Genomic DNA, 21778 nt, shown 5'->3' with positions numbered 1-21778 from the left:
ATACGTTGGGAAGGGCATGTTGCTAGAATGCCGGACAACTATCCTGCAAAAACGGTCTTCGCATCGAATCCGGTAGGAACAACACGAAAAGGGGCACAGCGAGCGAGGTGGCAAGTAAAATGTCCGAGTTTCGTCTCCATGAAAAATGGAGTTCCAGTAAAATCTTCCAGACCTGATTCGCCTAGCTGTTTAGCTGCAGAGGTGAGCATTCGACTAAATCTCCATAGTAAGAGCAGCACTGATGTTACCAACTTTTTGAAACGAATACAGGGAAGCGATTAACTCCCTTACGTACAGTCCCCTACGGCGAACCAACTCCACATAGTTTTCAAACCACAACCTGGACTTATCCAATTAACATTATGAGAAAAAAATTAATATCAGCTCTCATTAAATGTAGTAAAATCAAAACTGATTGATTGCTTTTTTACCGATTAAAAACATTATTTGCAGTTATTGGCCGCAGCAGAATTAGCACATTTAATTGCAGCTATAGGAAAGTTGTGGCCTATCTCTGAAAGGTTTACACATTTATTCACAAACAAACTAAAAGAAATTATTACAGCTATTCTTCGGCCTACAAAATATTGAAATTTTCTTTTATTGACACTATAGCGGTCAGGCATAACTTTTCTTTCTTAGGGAAGAGTAAATAGAGGATCCAACCGTTGCTTAGTCAATATTTCTAGCCCAATATCAATAGAGTAAACCAATATCAAACTTGCACATCAAGCATTTTACTCTACCCCAAGAAAGCAAGGTATTTCACGTTTTAGAGTTGCTTATGATGATCAAAAGATATCATTTTACAAGCAAGCGTGATTCAAAAGTTTTAAATGAATTTCTTTTTAACAAAAAAAACCATAAATATCAGTGATCGGTGAGTAGTATTTACTATCTAATAAGAAATGTATAATCTCGTTATATACGGCAGCCTTATCATTTTGCGCATATTTACTAAATATCGGACAGCACCCATCTCTGCGATTTTACGCCATACTCAACGTCTATCCCACAAGAGATATTAAAACTTTTGGATCTAATCCAACGGGTGGTGGTGTAACTCCTCCGACTAAAAAGAATGAAATTTTATATACCTGCAAACCTAAAATCGAACGGTTCTTACCCCTGGCCTCCGGATGGTAGCCATTTTCATCAGCCTGATAGGTAACCACATACTTTGTTCCATCGGGAGCAATGTAACTATAGGAACCGGTGATCACCAACGCTTGAATACCATCTCCCAGCTCCTTAATAAAACCATTTTGAGACACTGCACGACCATCACTCAACTCGTAACTAAAATTTAATCACACAGCGAATCAAAACGACCTTCCAGTCAAACGCTAGCTGAAATGATAGCTTACCCCCAACTAAATTTATCCGTTTCATGATTCGCGAACTGATCAACAACTTTGAGTTGTTGGTCAGAACTAGATAATGGAACACTAGAAATATAGTGTATTTTTAGTTTTAAAACCAAAATCGCAACTAGTAGCAACTTCATTATAATATGTATGAATGATCAAGTTTTCAATACAAATATATGCTTGTGGAAAGAAGATACGCAACAACGTATTAACACTCGAGATGCTTAACCGAAAATGTTGCACAAAATCTTTTACCTGAAGAATATAAATGAACGTTGAATTTAAAAATCCGGTTTAGCAATCTCTATGGAGTACAAGTTCCCATTTAGGACCATTATCTGCGTAAAATGGAACGTTAGTCTAGTAATACCAGCTTCCAAGGTAGATTATATCTTACGATAAAAGATAAGAGGCACATTCATTTTATTATTTGTCTTCATTCAACAGTACCAGTGAATGGAGCATAAAAGTTCAAAATCACGAGACGAGCCTTCGCTTGAACTTAAAACTCTGACGTAGTCAAATGCATAAAACTTCCACTAAGGCCGGAACTATTATCAATGAATAGGCAGGTGACTATTGGCAGTGTCTATTGAGCCAAAGTCGAGACTTTTTGACGTCATCGTGAATACTTTAGATACTCTCATCAGTCTACCGAATAAGTTGCAAAACATGTTCTAGCGCAGAGCATCATTGTGTCCATCGAAAGCCCACCTTCGCCGCATTTTTCTTGGATGCCCTCCAGGCGGCAACCCTCCGCCGGAGGCGGATAATCCTAGTGAGACCATTAAACGTTGCCAGGTTTTATGCTTGTGGTTTTATCCGAACCTGATCTTAATCGGACCAGCAGTCTAGGATTACATCGTGACGAAGCGATCGGAAACACTAATTAGCGCCCGCCAGTGTAGCCTGTGGAACAACTTGTCAATTGAACCAACGCACAATGGGCAAAAATAACATATTCTTGCATTTCGCAGAGTATGGAATGGATGAGATTTGTTTATTTGTTTATATGATTGTGAAATTCAACTGACACTGTTATCTTATTGAATATTGTAGTCATGCTTATAAAAAACTGCTATTAGATAATTTCTGTGCAAACTTATGTGAAGGTTCGCCGAACTCAAAAAGGGTTTCAACTGCAGAGAAAGTTCGAATGGTTCGTTGCATCCAAAAGTTGTTCGATGAAAGCTCGGCTGTAGAAGTTCGGTTCGTCGGACACTTCCGTGCACCGCACGGAAGCTCAAATCAGATAGAATTGTCGGTGATTCGATCTCACCATTTAGGATCTTTGCTATACATGCAGCTTGCTGAACCTTCCTACGCCACTCGAGTGTTTGAAGACCCAGAAGACGACAACGTTCGGGATACAGCAGTAGATTTGCTGGATCACGCCAAAGTAAGTCTAGTAGCGCAAGCCGGACAAAACGTTTTTGTACCCGTTACATACGCAGATTCCATGCCAGTTGATAAGGACACCAAACTATCGATCGATCAGTGGACGTACCAGGGAACAGTGTAGCGCCTTCAGACAATGAGGATCACATAAATCACGAGAAATCTTAGCGATAAAGCCAAGCTGTCGGGAAGCTTACGATATTGCAGTGGTGCGATGTAAATTGAACGTCAGCTTGGCATCAAGCAGTACTCCGAGGTCATAGACTTGGTCAACTCTCGAAATTACCCCTTCATTTATTTGGTAGTTGAAGAAGATTGGAGTAGCGATGCGATGAAAGGCCATTACTTGGCACTTCGGGATGCTGATGACCAGCCAGTTTTTCCTGCACCAGTCAGCGAATATATCCAAAAGCCTCTGAAGCCGCATGCAATCATCTGTAGAACGAACTGGTGAATGCATTTTCAAATCATCAGCGTATATTAGCTTGCATCCAATTCCAAGCAGCGCCAGCGGGGCGATATCGTTGAAAAACAGCACAAACAGTAGAGGTCCCATGTTGCTGCCTTGAGGCACACCCGACAAATTAAAGGTTGAATGGCCATTGTTTAACTTAGAATATTTCATCACACATCAGTTGGAGAAAAATAAATGAATAAATTTTATTGCCAATTATATTGAGATATGAACCCCAACAAACGCTGTAACAAACACCTCCCACCTTTTTAGCAGCCTAGTTTTAGAAGTTTGTACAACACGTGATTATATGTAAATTTGCTGGTTGCGTTTAACGCCTGGCTGTGCAAACTTGGTGCGTTTTGCCCACGGGTTTTGGCGTTTTTCCCCACATAATGATTTTAACTCTTGCTAAAACTCGTCAAAAATAAGGAGTACCGCAAGGCAGTCACTTAGGACCGCTGTTATTCGTGATTCTAATGAACAAATTGCCTGATGGTATCTCCCACTCAAGTATTCTAATTTACGCCGACGATGTAAAAATATTTTTACCTATCAAGTCCATGACCGATTGCTTGAAATTACAGCTCGACCTAGGACACTTTGGAATGTACTATGAAAATCGTGGATATAAAGTGAACAGACAAGTGTTCAGTAATGACATTTAGCAGAAAAGTTAGCCCCGTGATCTTCGACTACGCTTACCGGAATAGAGCAGTACCGCGTACAGAATATGTTCGCGACTTGGGAGTAACATTTGACCGCACACTCTCCTTCGATAGACACAATGACAACGTGATCAAAGAGAGCTTGAAGCTGTTCTCACTCGTTAGGAGGTTTGGCCGTGACCTCAATGATCCACACGCTATATTGGCAATCTACAAAGGCCTTGTTAGGAGCAAACTGGATATCGCGAGGCGCCCGCAGTACGTTACCCACATTCAGCGAGTAGAAGGAATACAAAAGAGATTTATTAGATTTGCTCTTAGAAATCTCGAATGGAACAGAGAACAGCTACCACCTTATCATGATCTGTGTTGTTTGGTCGACCTCGACTCGGTCCACTCGAGGTATAAGATAGCTGATAGCGTATTCTTCACGAACATCCTTGCAGGGCGAACGATCAGTCAGCCACTTTCCAGTCGATTAGTACTAAACGATAACCCAGTCTCGCTTCGACGAAGCAGAACTTTTGAACCACCGTTGCGGACCAGAAATTACTCACAGAATGAACCAACTACACGCTTCATGAATAGTTTCAATGCACTTCAGGAAATAATAGCCATCGACATAAGCCCAGATGCAATAAGAAGTAGGCTTAGATATATTTTAAAAGACAATTATATTAATGTTTCTATTGTTTAGTTTTAATGTGTATTTTAAGAAAAGTGACTCATGAACGTATTTTTTATATTTTGTAAATAGGTTAAAATTGGGTAACGGGCACAATAGCCTATATTCAAACACAAATACAACATGCCAAAATCTTCTAGAAGTTGAAAAACGTGGAACAAGCACACCGGTGCTCTGCAAAATGATGGTTTACTTAAGCGGTGCGTTCTGCACCACTTTACCCTATATTCTTGTGACTGTAATGTTCCTGATTCTTGGTTAAACAATACGCTTAACTAGAGATTGAGAACTCTGAGTTCGACTCTCACCTTCGCTAGGTCTATATTTTTTAGTTTAATATCAAAAGTTTTTCAGTTCGTTTAAATTTATATTTTTCGTATCAAACACTTACTCTTCCCCAAGAAAAAAAAGTTCGATGTCATAGATTTTCCAAATTTAATCAGGTTTTGAACACTGTTTTTATCTGTTCGGTCACTTAGCTGTCATCTACCTGTCATCAAAATCAATTATTTTTTAAGTACATCTTTGGCTATCAACGCTTAGGGAAAAGGATTATAAATTTTTTTATTTCAATACAATATCATCTTGGGATCTACTGTGCTTCATTTTGCTCAAAGCCATTGTGCTACACCCAAAATGACAATTCAATACTTTTACCAAAGATTTTCTAGAAGACAAGAAACAAATCGTAGTTGGACGGTGCCAATTCTAGTGAGTATGGCGGATGGAATAAAACTTCCCAGCTACTATTCCCTCACCCTTGTTATTGTAGATGGTTTTCTTTCTGCCGGCCTGTTGCAGATGTGTAATATTCCTAACCACAATAACTGTTTTCTTGATTTGGAGTTCACCACAGCAGCAGATATCTGTCACGTAGCATTAACGGATCCATTGATAAAAAATGAGGTTCATCACAATGCGATGTTATTAACCGTCAGTGCAATTGAACCGGCAGAGCGCAAACAAGGGGTGCTCAAAAATCAACTAAATCTGAACGCAATGGATCTTGAGCGAGCTCGGTTAGACATTGAAAATATTGCGTGGGACGATTTGTTCATATCAGAAGACGTTTTCAAGGTTGTGAGGAATATTATCGACAAGCGGAAATAATGTCCGACTTTCTACGTTCAATAGACATTTTAAATGTTGATTGCGAAAGTGATGTAGTTGTTGAAAATTCAGTGGATTTTAATTCCCTGCTATTTTATTATACAATTTTCGGAATATTTTCTCGATATTCTCCAACGATAACGGAACGGCGAAGTTCTACAAATAGCTACCCCGAATGGTTTACACCAGCGCTGGTCAATCTGATGAAAGAAAAGAGATCAGCTTTGAAACGGATGCGTCGTTCGCCCTCAAGCGAAAACGTGGCAAACTACAAACAAATCCTAAGAGTATTTAAAGCGGTTCACAGAGAAGCGTATCAAGTTTACATCGCGGATATACAAACTCGCTTTAAGACTAACCCAAAATCATTGTGGAGATTCGTAAATGGCAGAAGAAAAGGATCTGGCGTTCCGGATTGTGTGAATTACAACGGTGTTACGTCTACTGATCTTCAATCGTCTTCAGAACTCTTCGCGGCGTATTTTAAAAGTGTGTTTACTGAGGTTACCGGTAATATCAGGGAATTGCTCAGCGATAATGATGAGGCGCCGTATCAATTGTCCGAAGCTTGTGTGGAACGCGGTATCTGCAAACTCGATGCCAATAAATCAGCAGGTCCAGGTGACAAAATTCTGAAAGAATTTCGGCAGGAATTTGTAACCCCTCTAAAAAGCTTGTTTAACACGTCATTGGCTTCCGGTCCCTTTCCAGGAATCTGGAAGATTTCGCACGTCATTCCGATACATAAAAAAGTGGCCAAAGGTGATGTAGAAAACTACCGTGGAGTTGCTATCCAATCGGCTATTCCGAAGCTTTTCGAGTCGCTGGTATATGGCCTTCTTTACGATAATGTAGCTTACCGTGTTTCTCCTGTACAGCACGGATTCTTGAAGAAGAAATCAGTGGTCACGAATCTTTGCGAGTTCACCTCGGTGGTCACGGATTGCATCGCAAGTGGTTTACAAATGGATTGCATATACACCGATATGAGCAAAGCATTTGATGCTGTTAGTATCAATAGTATCTTAAAAGCAGTAGAAGACTTTGGCATCCGAGGCTTGCGATATAACTGGTTGAGATCGCATCTTAAAAATAGAACTCAATTTGTAAAACTGCGCGGCAACAAATCCGGTTCGTTTACAGTGCAATCAGGAGTACCACAAGGTAACCACTTAAGACCTTTATTGTTTGTAATATTAATGAACAAATTGCCTGAAGTTATTTCACACGCAACCGTTTTAACCTATGCCGATGACGTGACAATCTTTTTTCCCATTAAGAACATGGATGACTGCCTGAAGTTGCAGCTTGATTTAGAGCATTTTGGGAGATTCTGTGAAAGTTGCGGATTAAAAGTTAATACGAAAAAGTGTTCAGTGATGACATTCACTAGGAAAGTTAGCCCTGTGATCTTCGACTACGTTCACCGAGATAGTACTATCCTGCGTGTAGAATATGTACGTGACCTAGGGGTAACTTTCGATAGGTCGCTTTCTTTTGTTAGATACATCGACAACGTGATTAACGAGAGCCTGAAACTTTTTGCGCTTGTAAGGAGGTTCGGCCGTGACCTCGATGATCCGTACTGGCAATCTACAAAGGTCTCGTCAGAAGCAAACTGGATTTCGCTAGCGTTATTTGGCGTCCGCAGTATGTAACGCATATTCAACGCATCGAGAGAATCCAGAAGAGATTTGTAAGGTTTGCTCTCAGGAATCTTGGATGGAACGGAGAAGAGCTAGCACCTTACCATGACCTCTGTTGTTTGGTGTACATTGACACGATACACTCGAGGCATAAGACAGCAGATATCGTGTTCTTCACAAACATACTCTCAGGACGAATAGTTAGCCAACCATTGACCATGAGATTAATTTTCAACAATAGCCCAGTTACACTTCGACGACGTAGAATCTTCGATCCGCCGTTTCGTTCTAGGAATTACTCACAGCATGAACCCACTTCCCGTTTCATGAACGCCTTTAACGAGCTTCAGCAAATTATAACCACTGACATGAGCGCAAACACTATTAAACATAGGCTTAGGTTATACTACAGAGGACAACTGCTTTAGTGATTGTATTTTTATTTAATATTTAACTTGTTCCTATATGTAGAATCTGTCCAATAATTGTTTGTAAATTAGTCTTAAGAAAGGATAACTCATAGCCTATATTCAAATACAAATACAAATACAAATACAAACAATCCTCTATCGTTCTCATTCTACATGAATACGTACCGTGCTGCGGCAAAAATATAGTAACTCAAACAGTACTCGTTGCTGAGTAAATGTGTGAAGAGGAGACGAATTGGAGGAGCGAAAAGAAAACTGGATGGTGGTGTAAGTGGAAACGCACTCGACGCGAGATTTAGAGTTGTGGGTTAAAGTCCTAAGTGGACAGTTAGTTATTGTTCACAATTTGGCGATCAGTTATCTAATTTCATTCCATTTTTGTTTTTCACAAAAATACATTTACTCTAATATGAGAAACTTTTGTGGAAAAATATGTACAAGCAGGTCTCATTTAAAGCAGTCAATTCAAACAAACTTTCCATTCAATTTGATTGCTTTTTGCCCTATGTCTATGTTTTGATTGAAAATATAGCGTTGGAACGTTTTTTACCGCAGCTAAAGGTAAGTTGTAGCCTGTCTGTGAAAGGTTTACACATTTATTCACAATCAAACTAAAAGATATTTTCACAGTAATTCTTCGACTTACACAATATTCAACTTTCTCTTTCATTGACACCATAGCGGTCAGGTTTTACTTTTCTTTCTTGAAGAAGAGTATCTAAATGGGAGATTCCACCTACGCTCGGTCAACATTTTTAGCACAATATCAAAATTTTTCAGTTTACCCAGTTTTTTACCTTTCACTCTTCCTACTTATGTTGGTCAAAAAGCCAAGGTCAAGCAGTGAGCGTGATTTAAAAGCTTGAAATGAATTTCTTTCAAACAAAAAAAAACAATTGTGAATATCAATGAACAGTATTTACAATCAAATAACAAAATGTAATATTAATAAATGGATAATCTCATAATATACGGCAATGTTTTCATTTATACTGAATGTCGGACAGCTCAGCACAGCAATGCGTGCTCAAATTAGTACTAATCTCTGCGATTTTAAACTAACAACGCTCAAAGTCTATCCCACAAGAGATATCAGAACTTTTGGATCCAATCCAACGGTTGGTGGAGGAACTTCTCCGACTAAAACGAATTAAATTATACATATTAGTGTTTTAAACGTAGACCTTAGATCGAGTTGCTCTTACCGGTCACCTTCGGATGATAGCCGTTTTCATCAGCACGATACTTAACCATATATTTTGTACCATCGGGACCAATGTAACTATATGAACCGGTGATCACCAACGCTTTGCTACCATCTTCCAATTCTTTAAAATAACCATTTTGAGACACTGAACGACCATCACTCAACTGGTAACTAAAATTTAATCTCACAGTTGGTCAAAACGACCTTCCAGTCAAACGCTATGTTGAAAGGTGACTTACCCCCAACTAAATGTATCCGTGTCATGATTGTCGAATTGATAGATAACTTCAGGTTGCTGATCAGTACTAGATAATGGAAAACCATAAATTGCGTATATTTTTAATTTTAGAACCAAAATTGCAACTAGTAGCAACTTCATTATAATATATACGAATAAGCAAGCTTCCAATTAAAATATAAGCTTGTGGAAAGAAGATGCGCGATTACGTATGAACAATCGAGATGCTTAACCGAAAATGATGCACAAAATTTTTAACCTGGAGAATACAGGTGAATGTTGAATTTAAAAATCCGGTTTTGCAATCTCTATGGAGTGCAAGTTCCTATTTATGACCATTATCTACGTGAACTGCAACTATAGTTAGTAATATTAATTAGTAAAAAGATAAGAATAACATTCAGTTTATTATTTGTGTTCATTCAACAAGACTAGTGAGATGGAGCAAAACAGTTAAAAATATCGAGACCAGTCTTAGCTTGAACTTAAAACTATGACGTCAAATGCATAGCACTTCCACTAAGGCCGGAGTTATTATCAATGAATCACCTGCCTAATAGCAGTGTCTATTGATGCGGATTCAACACTTTTTGTCGTCATCGTGAGTACTTTGGACAATCTCCTCAATCCACCGAATCAGTAGCAAAACCTGTTCTAACGCAGACTATCAATGTGTGTCCAACGAAAACCCACCTTTGCCGCATATTTCTTGGATGCGCGTCAGACGGCAACCCTCCGCGCCGGAGGCGGATGATCCTAGCGAAACCATGAAAGCTGCCAGGTTTTATGTTTGTGGTTTTATCCGAACATGGTCATGGCTACAATCCGATCCGGCCGAACCCGCCTCGAGTGTACATTGTGTTTCATCCAACAGTCTTAGATCAACATCGTGACGAAGCGGTCGGAAACATTAATTAGCGCCCGCGAGTGTAGCTTGTGAAACAACTTGTCAATTGAACCAACGTGTAGCACTTGTGCGGCTTGCAATCGTATTCTCATATCTACAATAGTGACCTTTAAAGGACGAGCCCGAAGCTTATCGAAACAATGAGAAACTCGCTAGTATGCTGTTGCTTTTTGGTGATGGCCATTTGGGAGGTACTTCCCAGACCCGCAGCTAAGGAGGATCAACCCGTGGAAATTGTGTCAGTTCTCAACGACAAGGAAGGGAATGGAACTATTTACGCGTAAGTGGTACATACCAAATCCGAATCTCGTGACTAGAAACTGTATAAAGCCGGTTTCTTATTATCGCTCTCTAGCGTGGAATCTGTCAAGGCCGATATAATTTATTCTAACCGGCAACGATTTATCTGACAACAAACTACGATTAGTACGTCGTTGGTCTACATTTTTAGCTGATAAATGGGACGATCAGATCAATTGATTGAATAATTAATTACAATAAACGTTGGTGCATCATGTTCTGCTATGTTGATTGTGTTTTCCGAATGACGCTGAAATAATTTATATTGCTTCGGTATGTGGAATTATTTAGCATTTCCGGAGTCGCTTCACAGACGCACACCTTAGATTTATATTATTTTCTAACGAAGCAGTCAACTAGCAGTCATTAACTTTTCGTCGGAGAGCCCAATTTCGGAGGAAGTTTTTGGGCCCAAAAGCGGGGTTCTGTTTATAGAAATGTATTGACTGCATTTTTCTTGCCAATGTGAACACAGCGAATACATTTTCGTGAACAAAATTGTTGTTTCAAACAAAAAAACTGCTTTTGAAATTTGCAGAATCGATGACGACTAATTTCACCTTGAAACTATCGTAAACATTCGCAAACCTCTTTTTATTACTCCTACCATTGGGGATCTTAAACGAAAAATTCGGTAATTCTTTATCGCCACGCCATAAACCGAACAAGATTACTCATCTTAACACTAAAATCTATCAAACCGTAAACTATGGCTAAATGCAATTCAAACGCCCCAAGGGTGTTATATTTAGAAATTCAAATTTTGCTATAAAATGCAACCCATGTTGCGATCACACCATTTTAGCATTTTTTTTATTCATTCAATCACTTAGGACGTTGCTGTATTCTGTATTCTACGCTAGCTTCTTTTGTTTCAAACCAGATTTCTGTATCACAGCATCGTTGTTTATATATGCATCAAATTGTTTTTTTTTTTTTTTTTGCATGATAGCAGTGAGTTAAAACCTGATTAAATCGGATATTTTCTCACATCTAGATGATTGCAGTCTTCGTAGTAAATTATAGTCTCTAATATATATTATTATTTTTAATAAATTATAATTCATTGACACTCAATATCTTCGTAATAAATGTGTTCAGAGAAATCCCACGCAAAATCGTCAATCTATTCTGCCAATCCCCCTGATGCCAGCCAAAATAGTAGCAATATAGTTCTTGTCAAAAGCGTGCATTAAGTCAGTAATCTGATCTTTGAAAAGTCATAACCTGAAAACTACTTGTATAATAAAAGTATAATTTACAAGCAAGCTGAAACGGTAGTTATGATTTAACGGTCAGCTACTATTACAATTATTCATCCACATGTATTTAGTTATGTCGATCCTTTTCCGGTAATTTTGAAATTGATATCAAAAGTGCCACACATCTTATTGATAAAAGTTCATGTACCGGATTTTAATGTGCGAACAGGATGCCGAATCGCAACAAAGTTGACCCATTTCTATCCGCTTTAAACTGGTAATCAAATGTGACGATGACGTTAAACAAAAACGATCGCGGTCGAATTGCGGTGAGCCGCCAAGGCAAACGAATGCCAAACTGCGACTAATCGTCAGGATGGTTTAACTGTGTGTTTAAAGTGAAACTAGCAGTCATCGATTCTGTCAATTTCAAAAGCAGTTTTTTTTGTTAGAAACGAAAATTCTGTTCATGAAAGTATATTCGCTGTGTTCAGATTGGCAAGAAGAATGCAGTATTTACATTTGTACAAATAGAACCCCGCTGTTGGGCCCAAAAACTGCTTCCGAAATTGGGCTCTCCGACGAAAAGCTAATGATTGCAAATTTCCCGTTAATCAAATTGACAGTGAATGATTCACTCTGGACTATTTCTCTACAACCAAATTCTAAATCCGAACCTGTACTGTTTGCAATTGGACCATCTAAAGGAATTCATCAGCCAAAAGCGCTCAGCTCTGGCGAAAAGGAGAGGAATTGTGCTCCATCAAGACAAAGCCGAGCAACACACACTAACGATCAAGAAGCTTGGTTGGGAAAATTCCCTCTACCTTACAGTCACGACCTGCCAGCAAGCGATTATTTGCTACACTTTCTTGCCTATGGCTTATGATTTAGTGGTTAAAATTGCCCTCAATACAAGCTTATGTATTTACACATTGACCCTCAAATCAAAAGAATTACACTCAAGTACTTTTTACACGGTTTGTTTTTTCGATTGGAACAGGGCAAATTAGGGACCATTCAAGCTGTGTTTTGTTTGCGAAACTGAAAAGTTATAAAAGCCTTTGCCAAGCTACTACCAACAAAACAAAAAAAAGTTTGTTCCAATACGTTGTGCAGTTTCTGAGAAAAAGGTACATTAAGTTTTAAAATCATAGTTTTTCAGGAGCGGCGTTTTATTCCACCGAGGTTGTTCCACGCCGCACTAGAATGCTTATGTGTATGATCGTTTTTCGGTCACTTCCCGTGGTAGGATCATTACAAATTTAATATCAAAATAAGCGGAAAAGACTGCAAAATCAAAATCTGAAATAAAAAAATTATGATTTTTTCAAAATTTTTGGTCGTTTATGTCCTCTTAAGACGATCATACCGAAGTTCTAATCTGCACAGCAGTAAGAAAACATGAAATTTAGTTCAGAATCCACGCACGTTCTGGTAGTAGATCAATAGTGGCTTGAACGACTTCTGCACTGGATCCGGCATGAAGCTGGAAGTGGGACACATGTCAATAGTAGCCTTGCTAAAGGAAATATCACGCTTGACAAAAACGCTGAATGTTGAGATAGACTTACCTTGTGTTTTACCTTGATCTTGGATGGGCTCAGGCATAAAATTAATTTTTTACAAATGTAATATATATAGTATGTTGGACAGCATATTGCAAGAATGCCAGACTATTATCAATTACCCTGCGAAGATGGAGTTGCCTCAAATCCGTTAGGAACAAGGCGACCAGCGCAAGTTGGTTTGGTTGAGCGAGATCCGGCGGTCAGTACACGGTGTCCAAGGAATTGAAAAAGGGCAGCCCACAGACGAGTAAATTGGAGAAGTTTCACTAGGACAATTCTGACCCGCATGTCGCAGTTCTCAACTCCAGGCACTGTCGGCCACACAGAATCACGCCAATCCTTCCAGCAAGCAACGGTTGTCCTGATCTTGATGGATGTAGTGAGAGGGACTCCCAAATTCTTTATAGCGATAGTTTTTTTCACAAACGATGAAGGAACGGTAGAAGAAAGTAACTGCATAAACATATTGATAATGTTCCAAACAGAACGGGAATAAAATGGGAAAGGGAAAGAGTGAAAAATTAGGTAAGAGAGGATCATTGAAGCAACGCTTAAGAAGTTGTATACCGTTCGTTTTTGTCAATCGAACCGAACCGTAATCGGAGCATTACAACCGGATTCGAACCCACTGCTCCTTCCCAGGCCCTGAAGCTTACCGGTAATGATGATCCTTAGAGAGACCATCACTTTGACGAAGCCCTCAGTGTGATTCTAATAAACTCGACACTCCACCCGAAGTCAAAACACAGTAGCATTCATCGTAGATTTAATCAGCCTGATCAGCTTCCCGGGAAAGCAATTCTCGTCTACAATTCTCCATAGCTCTTTTCGGTCGATGGTATCATATGCAGCTCTGAAGTCTTCGAAGAAATGATGCGTGGGAATTCTGCATTCAGAGTCATTTAACAGTTGCCGTTCATCATTCTTCAGTGAAATCGACTTGGTAAATTCCAACAAATCAGTGAGATTCGGCGAAAAATGATTTGGGTGAGCACTTTGTACGCAGCATTCAGAACGGCGATCACACGATTAACTATCATTAACTTTCTACTTCAAAAAAATTAGTAACTTTTTAGGTGTAAAATGCTTTAAAATACGTATTTTTACGGCATTTTCATCATTTTCATCCCAAAAATGCGTGATAAAGTAGATTACTTCTATCTACCGATTTAAAGCTCTGATACCGTTCTACAAGTCGTTCTTTGACGTGAAACGCCTTTCTATTTTAGTCTCGTTGCCATTTCCTCTCAAACGTATCATGAAATTAAAGATTCTTAGTATTCTACAAACACGCTCTAAAAACTTCAGTCAAACGTATCGCGTCAGATGTTGAATTAGTATCTGAAAACTGGCACGAATTCATACATCACGCATAGCACATTAGATCACCGTGTGCGACGGACACGGTCTTACCGGTATAGAAAACAACAAGAAAAGAGACTTGTGTTTCTCTACACTCTTTAAGAGTTCAATCAGTTTACCCGTCAGTTGGTTGGGTCTAGCTAAAACTTGGTGAAAACTACTCAAAATGCCATTAAAGTGTACAAACTCAGATTTTGAGTAGTTTTTCAACCAAAAAATTGGTAGTAGGAACTTGGAAGTGCGTTATTTGTCACAGAGAACAATTCAATTATCGGTAGCAAGTAACCAAAATTGGTTGAATTTTTTACCCAAAATTTGAGTTTGTACACTTAAAAGGCATTTTGAGTAGTTTCTACCAAGTTTTTACTAAATCTGATCTATTTACAGGTAGAATCATTTAAGAGTGTAAGACGTTTCTGAAAACGATTGCAGTATCAAAATATATTCTCCGGAACAGGGATGGCAAAAAATCGCTTCTAGCGATTAAGAACATAAGGGGTGTTCCACATCAAATTACATCACGGAAGAAACGCTGTAGAAAATTGCCCATTGGGTATTTTCTCTTGAAAATTTGGGTAGAAGTAGTTTGGAGTGTATTGTTTACACTGCATTTTTATCGCGGTCAGTTTTTCGCAAATTGGAAAAAATTGCGTCACCCAAAAAGCGGGTGTCGCGAATTTATCAAATCTCTCATCACGGATGACGAGAATTACGTCAAGGTGGACTTCCGGCAGCTTCCGGGGTTACTGTACTTCACTGCCCAGCACAAGTTTGATGTTCTAGAGGAAGTAAGGATGCCGAAACTTTCAATGTTTGCCAAGAAATACGTGATTTGGCAAGCGATCTGCTAATGAGGCAAACAGGGTGCGCCGTTCGTGACTACCGGGACTGTAAACAGACAGATCCACGTCAAGGAGTGTCTACAGAAGCGTCTGCTTCCTCTATTGAAGCAACTCGAGGGCGGCCGTATCTCGATCTTCTGGCCGTATCTAGATTCGTGCCACTATTCAATGGATATCCTGGAGTGGTACGAAGCCAACGGGATTACTTTAGTACCCAAGGATATGAACTCCCCCCAACGCACCGGAACTAAGGCCCATTGAAAAATACTGGGCTATTAAGAAGCAGGCACTATGGAAGCATGCCGAAAAGGTCAAATCTGAGGAAGACATGCAGAAAAAGCGGGTTTCCGTACAGAAGAAGCTGCGGCCAGATGTTATACAAAACTTTTTGAGTCGAGTTAAGCGTAACGTGCGAGCGTACGGTTATGGTATTGAAGTTGAATGAAATAAATATGCCAAACCTTACTAATGGGTTATATTTTATTGTCTGAAAGTTTTAAACGGATCGGTCAACTAGGTAATTTTCTACAGCGTTTCTTCCGTGATGCAATTTGATGAAAGACACCCTTTAGCATCGACTGCTGAGAAGGTTAAGCGAACAAAATCTTGTAATTAAAGTTAAAGATTCACTGTTTGTCGTGAGCTGTACAGATCGTGATCTGTGCGTGTAACGATAACTCGCAGATTCGATCAAAATCATTGATTTTCCATTTCTGCTCGAGAAAAACTCGCGGACATTCACCTTCGCTATGGATTCTCAGCTAAGCTAATTCTGTAGCAACAGCAGCCTGCCACACGTGGATATTGATGTAGATCTAGATGTGAATGTGGATGTGGACTTGGATGTAGATGTGGATGCGGATGTGGATGTGGATGTGGATGTGGATGTGGATGTGGATGTGGATGTGGATGTGGATGTGGATGTGGATGTGGATGTGGATGTGGATGTGGATGTGGATGTGGATGTGGATGTGGATGTGGATGTGGATGTGGATGTGGATGTGGATGTGGATGTGGATGTGGATGTGGATGTGGATGTGGATGTGGATGTGGATGTGGATGTGGATGTGGATGTGGATGTGGATGTGGATGTGGATGTGGATGTGGATGTGGATGTGGATGTGGATGTGGATGTGGATGTGGATGTGGATGTGGATGTGGATGTGGATGTGGATGTGGATGTGGATGTGGATGTGGATGTGGATGTGGATGTGGATCTGGATGTGGATGTGGATGTGGATGTGGATGTGGATGTGGATGTGGATGTGGATGTGGATGTGGATGTGGATGTGGATGTGGATGTGGATGTGGATATGGATGTGGATGTGGATGTGGATGTGGATGTGGATGCGGATGTGGATTTGCGTTTGGATATGGACTTGAAAATGTTTCCGAGGCCTGCACAAAATGCGCCACTCGATCTCGCATAAATTTGATTAGTCGTGCCAGTTTATCCTGATATCCGTATTCGAGCATCTTGCATGGCTTAGAGGCCATCTGTAGGACCTACTTTCCACGTCTGAATATTTGTAAATACACCTGGAGGCATCCAAATGGGGACTCTAGCTCTCAGATCGATCATGTCTTGATTGTCGGTCAACACTTTTCCAGCGGCTGACGGAAGATGGCGTGGCAGTGGCATATTTCAGCAAGCTTGATCAACGAATCGCAGAACAGTAGATATAAAGGGCAGATGTAAGTATGCTGTGGAGGAGCCTTCACGGTGCCATTGAAACGATTACGAACGAGACACGACGCGTGGAAGAGCGCGTAATACCTGGTGCATTCTGTGGCATTGACAGATGACAATAATCAGGCCAGAAGTCCATGAGTCATGCCAGCATGCTCACTGCGGCTCCACGTCAGAACAAATAATCGTATCGAGAGAATAAAGCTGCGGTCAAAAGAACCGACCGTCTAATAACGCGAATATGAAAAGCATTTTCACGCCGGTGCAGATGTTTACCCTACGTCAGTTATTGAAAAAGTTCCTGGAGAACAATTTGTAGACTCATCATCTGTTTGCTGTTGGACTCTATTTGGAGGGCGGCGTACGATTCTGTGAAATGCAATGAGCTGTGGTAGATAATACTAAAACATGCCCAAGTAACATTTTGGGTTTTATTGCACTCTTATGATGGCATTCAAGACCAAAGTTAGTCTTGAATACCGCCATAAGAGTTCAATAAAACTCACATTGTTGCTTGGGTGGTCTTCCTACAAAGCCAATTACGCTGATTGATACGATGCTAAATAGCTCAAAATCATGCCCAGAATAGCGGATGCGACCTAAGCCGCTTTCGATACGTCGGATAGACTAACGCAAGGAGGTGCACTCTCTAACCTGCCAGTCAATATTGCTTTGGAAGGTACAATACAAAGAGCAAACGTGGAAAGAAACTGGACTATCAGCACGTTCTTGATTTTGCAGATAGCGTCGATATTATTGGTATTAACCATCGAACAGTGGTAGAGGCCTTTAGATCTTTTAAACAGGAAGCAGCGAGATTGGGAAGTACCTAGTTGCTGACAGGAAACGTAGTTTAAACGATATTGGTACTGAGATGTAGCTGGATGGAAAACAATATGAAGTAGTGGAAGAACTCATATACCTTGGTATACACGTAACATGTGACAACGATGTAAGCCGTGAAGTAAAACAATAAATTGCATCCGCAAATCGGGCTTTCTACGGATTACGCAGCCGCCCAGCCTGTACGGACATGCATCATGGGCGCTAAAAGAGGATGATCAACGAGTGCTTGGGGGTTTTGAGCGCAAAACGAAACGAAAATGTCAAAAAAATTTAGAACGCGTTCGTTCTGCTGCGTGCAATCGGCGTTTGACTGAGCAAACTGCCAGTTGTGTTATGCATAGCGTTCGTATTCCACCTCTAAACGGACGGTGTGAACTTGAATGCGCTTTGGTGTGACTGCGGTAGAAAAAAAGGATCGGTTCAAATCTTAGTAGAATCAAGCCATTCGATGTCAAGTGACTTTAGCATGGATTAATTCTCAGGCCCCTCCATATACCCTTCCTTCATGCTGAATTCTACATATTTACCCACTGAAGCCTCCAGACAGTGCAAATGTCCCTCCCATATTTAAGTGTACTGGTCAGAGGTACGAATGAGTCCTCGCCAGGGACGGCTATAATATGGGATAGCGCTGGCAGCGAGGAATAAGTGGGTAAAGTAGTTCAAGCTTTGAAGGAAGGGTAATCCCCAATACACACAAGCACGCATAAATTTAATAGGCATATCGCTCACTCAATAGCGATTATAGCAAAAAGAAATACAGTGCAGGTCATACAGCAAACACCCGGGCGATATTACAATAGATCAACTATACTGGTCGCAGTAATGAGTCCACACATGGAAAAAAATGGAGGGCTGGATACATGGCCAGAATGCCCAACGAAAGAGTAGCCAAAACTATTTTCAGCAGACAACCGGGGAGCGGTCGTAAACTTTGGGGCAGATTCCGCACCCGATGGATGTGCGCTGTCGAGGACAACGCACGGTCAGCTGGGTTTCGAAGGAATTGGAGAACGGCAGACCAGCTTCGATAGTAGTGGAGGACCATAATTCGTTCAGCGATGGATGAATAACGCACCGTCGCCAATAAAGTAATGAAAAGTAAGCATGTCTTATATGATCTCGATCGATTATATCGTATGCTGCCTTGAAGTCGATGAATATGTTACATCAAAAAGACAGAAAAAGTCAAAACTCTTTTATTAAAATCTATAAATTTCTTCTGTTTCTGCATTCTTTACTTATAAAACAAGTTTTCATTTTTTCAGACATGTCTTATCAGATGGAACGATGGTTCTTCAAAGAACTTACTCAAAAATTGTGGACGGAACGGAGATCATCGTTCAGGAAGGCTCTTACTCCTTCGTGGGAACGGACAATTTAATCCACAAAGTGTACTACATTTCCGATGAAAATGGATATCAAGCCAGAAGCACAGGTAATATTATCCTTCAGTTGTTTAAAATAAATTTTCCTAACATTTGTTTCATTTTTTACAGTAACAAATGTGTCTACTTCCATTGAAGACTCTATGCTGCCGACAAAAGTTCTGATATCACTGGTTGGTAAAGGCTAACGAATGATTTTAATGTTGCGAGGAATCAAGACTGTCGAAAAAATGTTTCTAACTGTTCTTCCTTATTTATATTATTTTATTTAACTAGTAAATTTAAATAAAGCCAAACCACTTTATCAAAAGGTTGCGACCCTTTTAATGAAGTTTTTCTAATTACAATGAGCAGCATCCACAATATCATAAACCCCACACAAAAGATCAAAACTGGTCCAGTTTCACTTCCCTAAGTTTCACAAATCACTCCCTACTTAACATGGTGTGTGCCTTCTAACCTACGATGGTCACACATCTTGTAAAAGAGATCAGGGTCCGACTGACCACATTGACCACCGCTGAACCTGGAAGATGATGCTGCGTTTAGTACCCTGTCTAGCAGTCCAACACATCATTCCAGGTGTCAAGAGGTCAATTGACTTCTCCCATCACCGCCGCCGGTGAGCATCAGCACTCGAATGGATGCTGTTTACCCTCCGGCTCCGACAAGTCTCATCGCCTGAATGCTAATTTGAATTCACACAACGATTAAGATCAAATCTGTAGCAAGAATACCTGAACGGCAGTTCGAGACCGGTGAACCGGTAACGATCTGTACAGGGAAAATCGTGCATGCTTTGCAACGAAGAGAAAAAAAAACTGGTCATAAACTGGTGACGATCAATGCGGAGGGAAAAATTATCTCCCCGTACTTTTAGTTTTTAGTAGGTATGTTTATTTTGCCGCTCAATGAAGGTAATCGAAACGAACGAAGTGCTGTCCGTTTTGTTCGTGTCGGTTTCGTAAGTGGACATCAACAGCAGGCAATTTGGGTGAATTTGATGATTTCGGTGCTTCGAAGGGATCGTCCCTTTTGCGGACAGGAGCCAGTTTGCGATAGATAAAAAAACTAGTTTATCTGGGAGGGGATGAAAAAGAATGCTTCAGTAAATTCTATGAAAAACATTCGGTCTAAAAAGGTGGATGAGCAATAGTTTGTAGTACAAAAGCAGTAATTTGGATATTAGAGAATAAACTTACAGATGCAAATCTCGTACAAAGGCCCAAAAATAATCGAACATTTCAACTTGAATTCATTAGAAAAAATACGAACCAGTTCCATAAACTTCGCCTGTCAAGAAACGCCTTTAAGAGTTCGAGAATCATCAGATAAACTCGTGCGATCCTAAAAACCAAAATTTCGGTCTCGTGAAAGCAGCTTCAGAATGACGCAAATGTGTCTTTTCTTAATAAATAAGAGAAATACATTTACGTCATTCTTAAGCCATTAACAAGTTCAAAAATCTCGCTGCATTCGTTGTGTTTTGTGTGCTGTTGGGCTCCAGTCTGTTATTTTTGCAAGAAGATTTTAAAAGAATGGAGGAATTAATATCCAATTTGCAGATCTCTGTTAAAGAGTTGGCACAAATTGCTACACAACGACGATTCTTGTCCAATGATATACTCCTGTTGTGTCAAACTTGCGGTTCCGGGAAGCATAATACGTGAACTTTCGCTTTCGCCAAGCCTATAAAAGGCTATAAAATGCTAACTCCACGACTACTTTTGGGCATTCCAATTTTAGTGTCTCCGGGATCAGGAAGGAAACATGCAGACCAGAGTATTTTCAACCCTTTTAACTCTAGCAGTATTTTTAACTGCAAGCAGTTGCTTCTTTCATCCACCACCAGTGTTTACTGAAAAAATTACGGATATTCCAGAATTCGCCGCTAATGTTACAGATAATCGGTAAAGCCCACATCGTTACCAGCATGTATATCAAAATTGTTTCCGTTAATATTCCGTTAATTATCTTTTCCAGAATATCACTCCGAATACTCGAACACGCTATCACACCTTACGACGTAAACCCAGAACAATTAAAGATTATCGGACGGTATGTTTTCCTTGCCCCCGAAGAGGATATGATCTATCTGGTAGGATTTGAGGAAACGATCAACAGTAAGTACCTACGCGAGCGTCGAGCAAATCGAATTACTGCTGTATCATAATCGGCTACCAAACATGTGAACATGTGAAAGCTCACAATTGAAAGCTTCAAGCCAACTTCAATTTGTTGCGTGAAACCTTGCATGCAATAATCTTTCATCGATTACAGAATCCGACGCAGCCAAACGGATAATAAGGGAGTTGGTGAAGAAAAACTCGATTACCAGCATCTACAAATCTCAACGAGCAAAGGCTGTACGAGTGGAAAAAGTGGTATATTTGTAATCAGAATGATGGTGACATCGTTTCGTGTCAGTGCAGACCGTGCGGCACATTTTACGTAATAAAATAA

General features: G+C 40.1%; 1 protein-coding gene across 1 annotated transcript; it reads left to right on the top strand.

Annotated features, from left to right (window-relative positions):
- The first annotated feature begins 10254 nt into the window (after positions 1-10254).
- Positions 10255-21711, top strand: LOC128739657 (uncharacterized). The gene is made up of 6 exons (XM_053835153.1): positions 10255-10394; positions 19196-19365; positions 19427-19492; positions 21123-21225; positions 21299-21438; positions 21596-21711. The coding sequence occupies exons 1-6, from the start codon at positions 10255-10257 to the stop codon at positions 21709-21711; spliced, it is 735 nt and encodes a 244-aa protein (XP_053691128.1).
- Positions 21712-21778: the final 67 nt, after the last annotated feature.

The sequence above is a fragment of the Sabethes cyaneus genome, chromosome 3 (genome assembly GCF_943734655.1).
Source record: "Sabethes cyaneus chromosome 3, idSabCyanKW18_F2, whole genome shotgun sequence".
Lineage (NCBI taxonomy): Eukaryota > Metazoa > Arthropoda > Insecta > Diptera > Culicidae > Sabethes > Sabethes cyaneus.
Note: the sequence above shows the minus strand (reverse complement) of the source record. Positions and strands in the feature narration are given on the sequence as shown.

Coding starts and splice junctions, on each gene's coding strand:
- LOC128739657 (XM_053835153.1), top strand. CDS start 10,255: ATGAGAAACTCGCTAGTATGCTGTTGCTTTTTGGTGATGGCCATTTGG. Junction 19,493..21,122: donor AGTTCTGATATCACTGGTTG/GTAAAGGCTAAC, acceptor TTTTAACTCTAG/CAGTATTTTTAACTGCAAGC. Junction 21,439..21,595: donor ATTTGAGGAAACGATCAACA/GTAAGTACCTAC, acceptor CATCGATTACAG/AATCCGACGCAGCCAAACGG.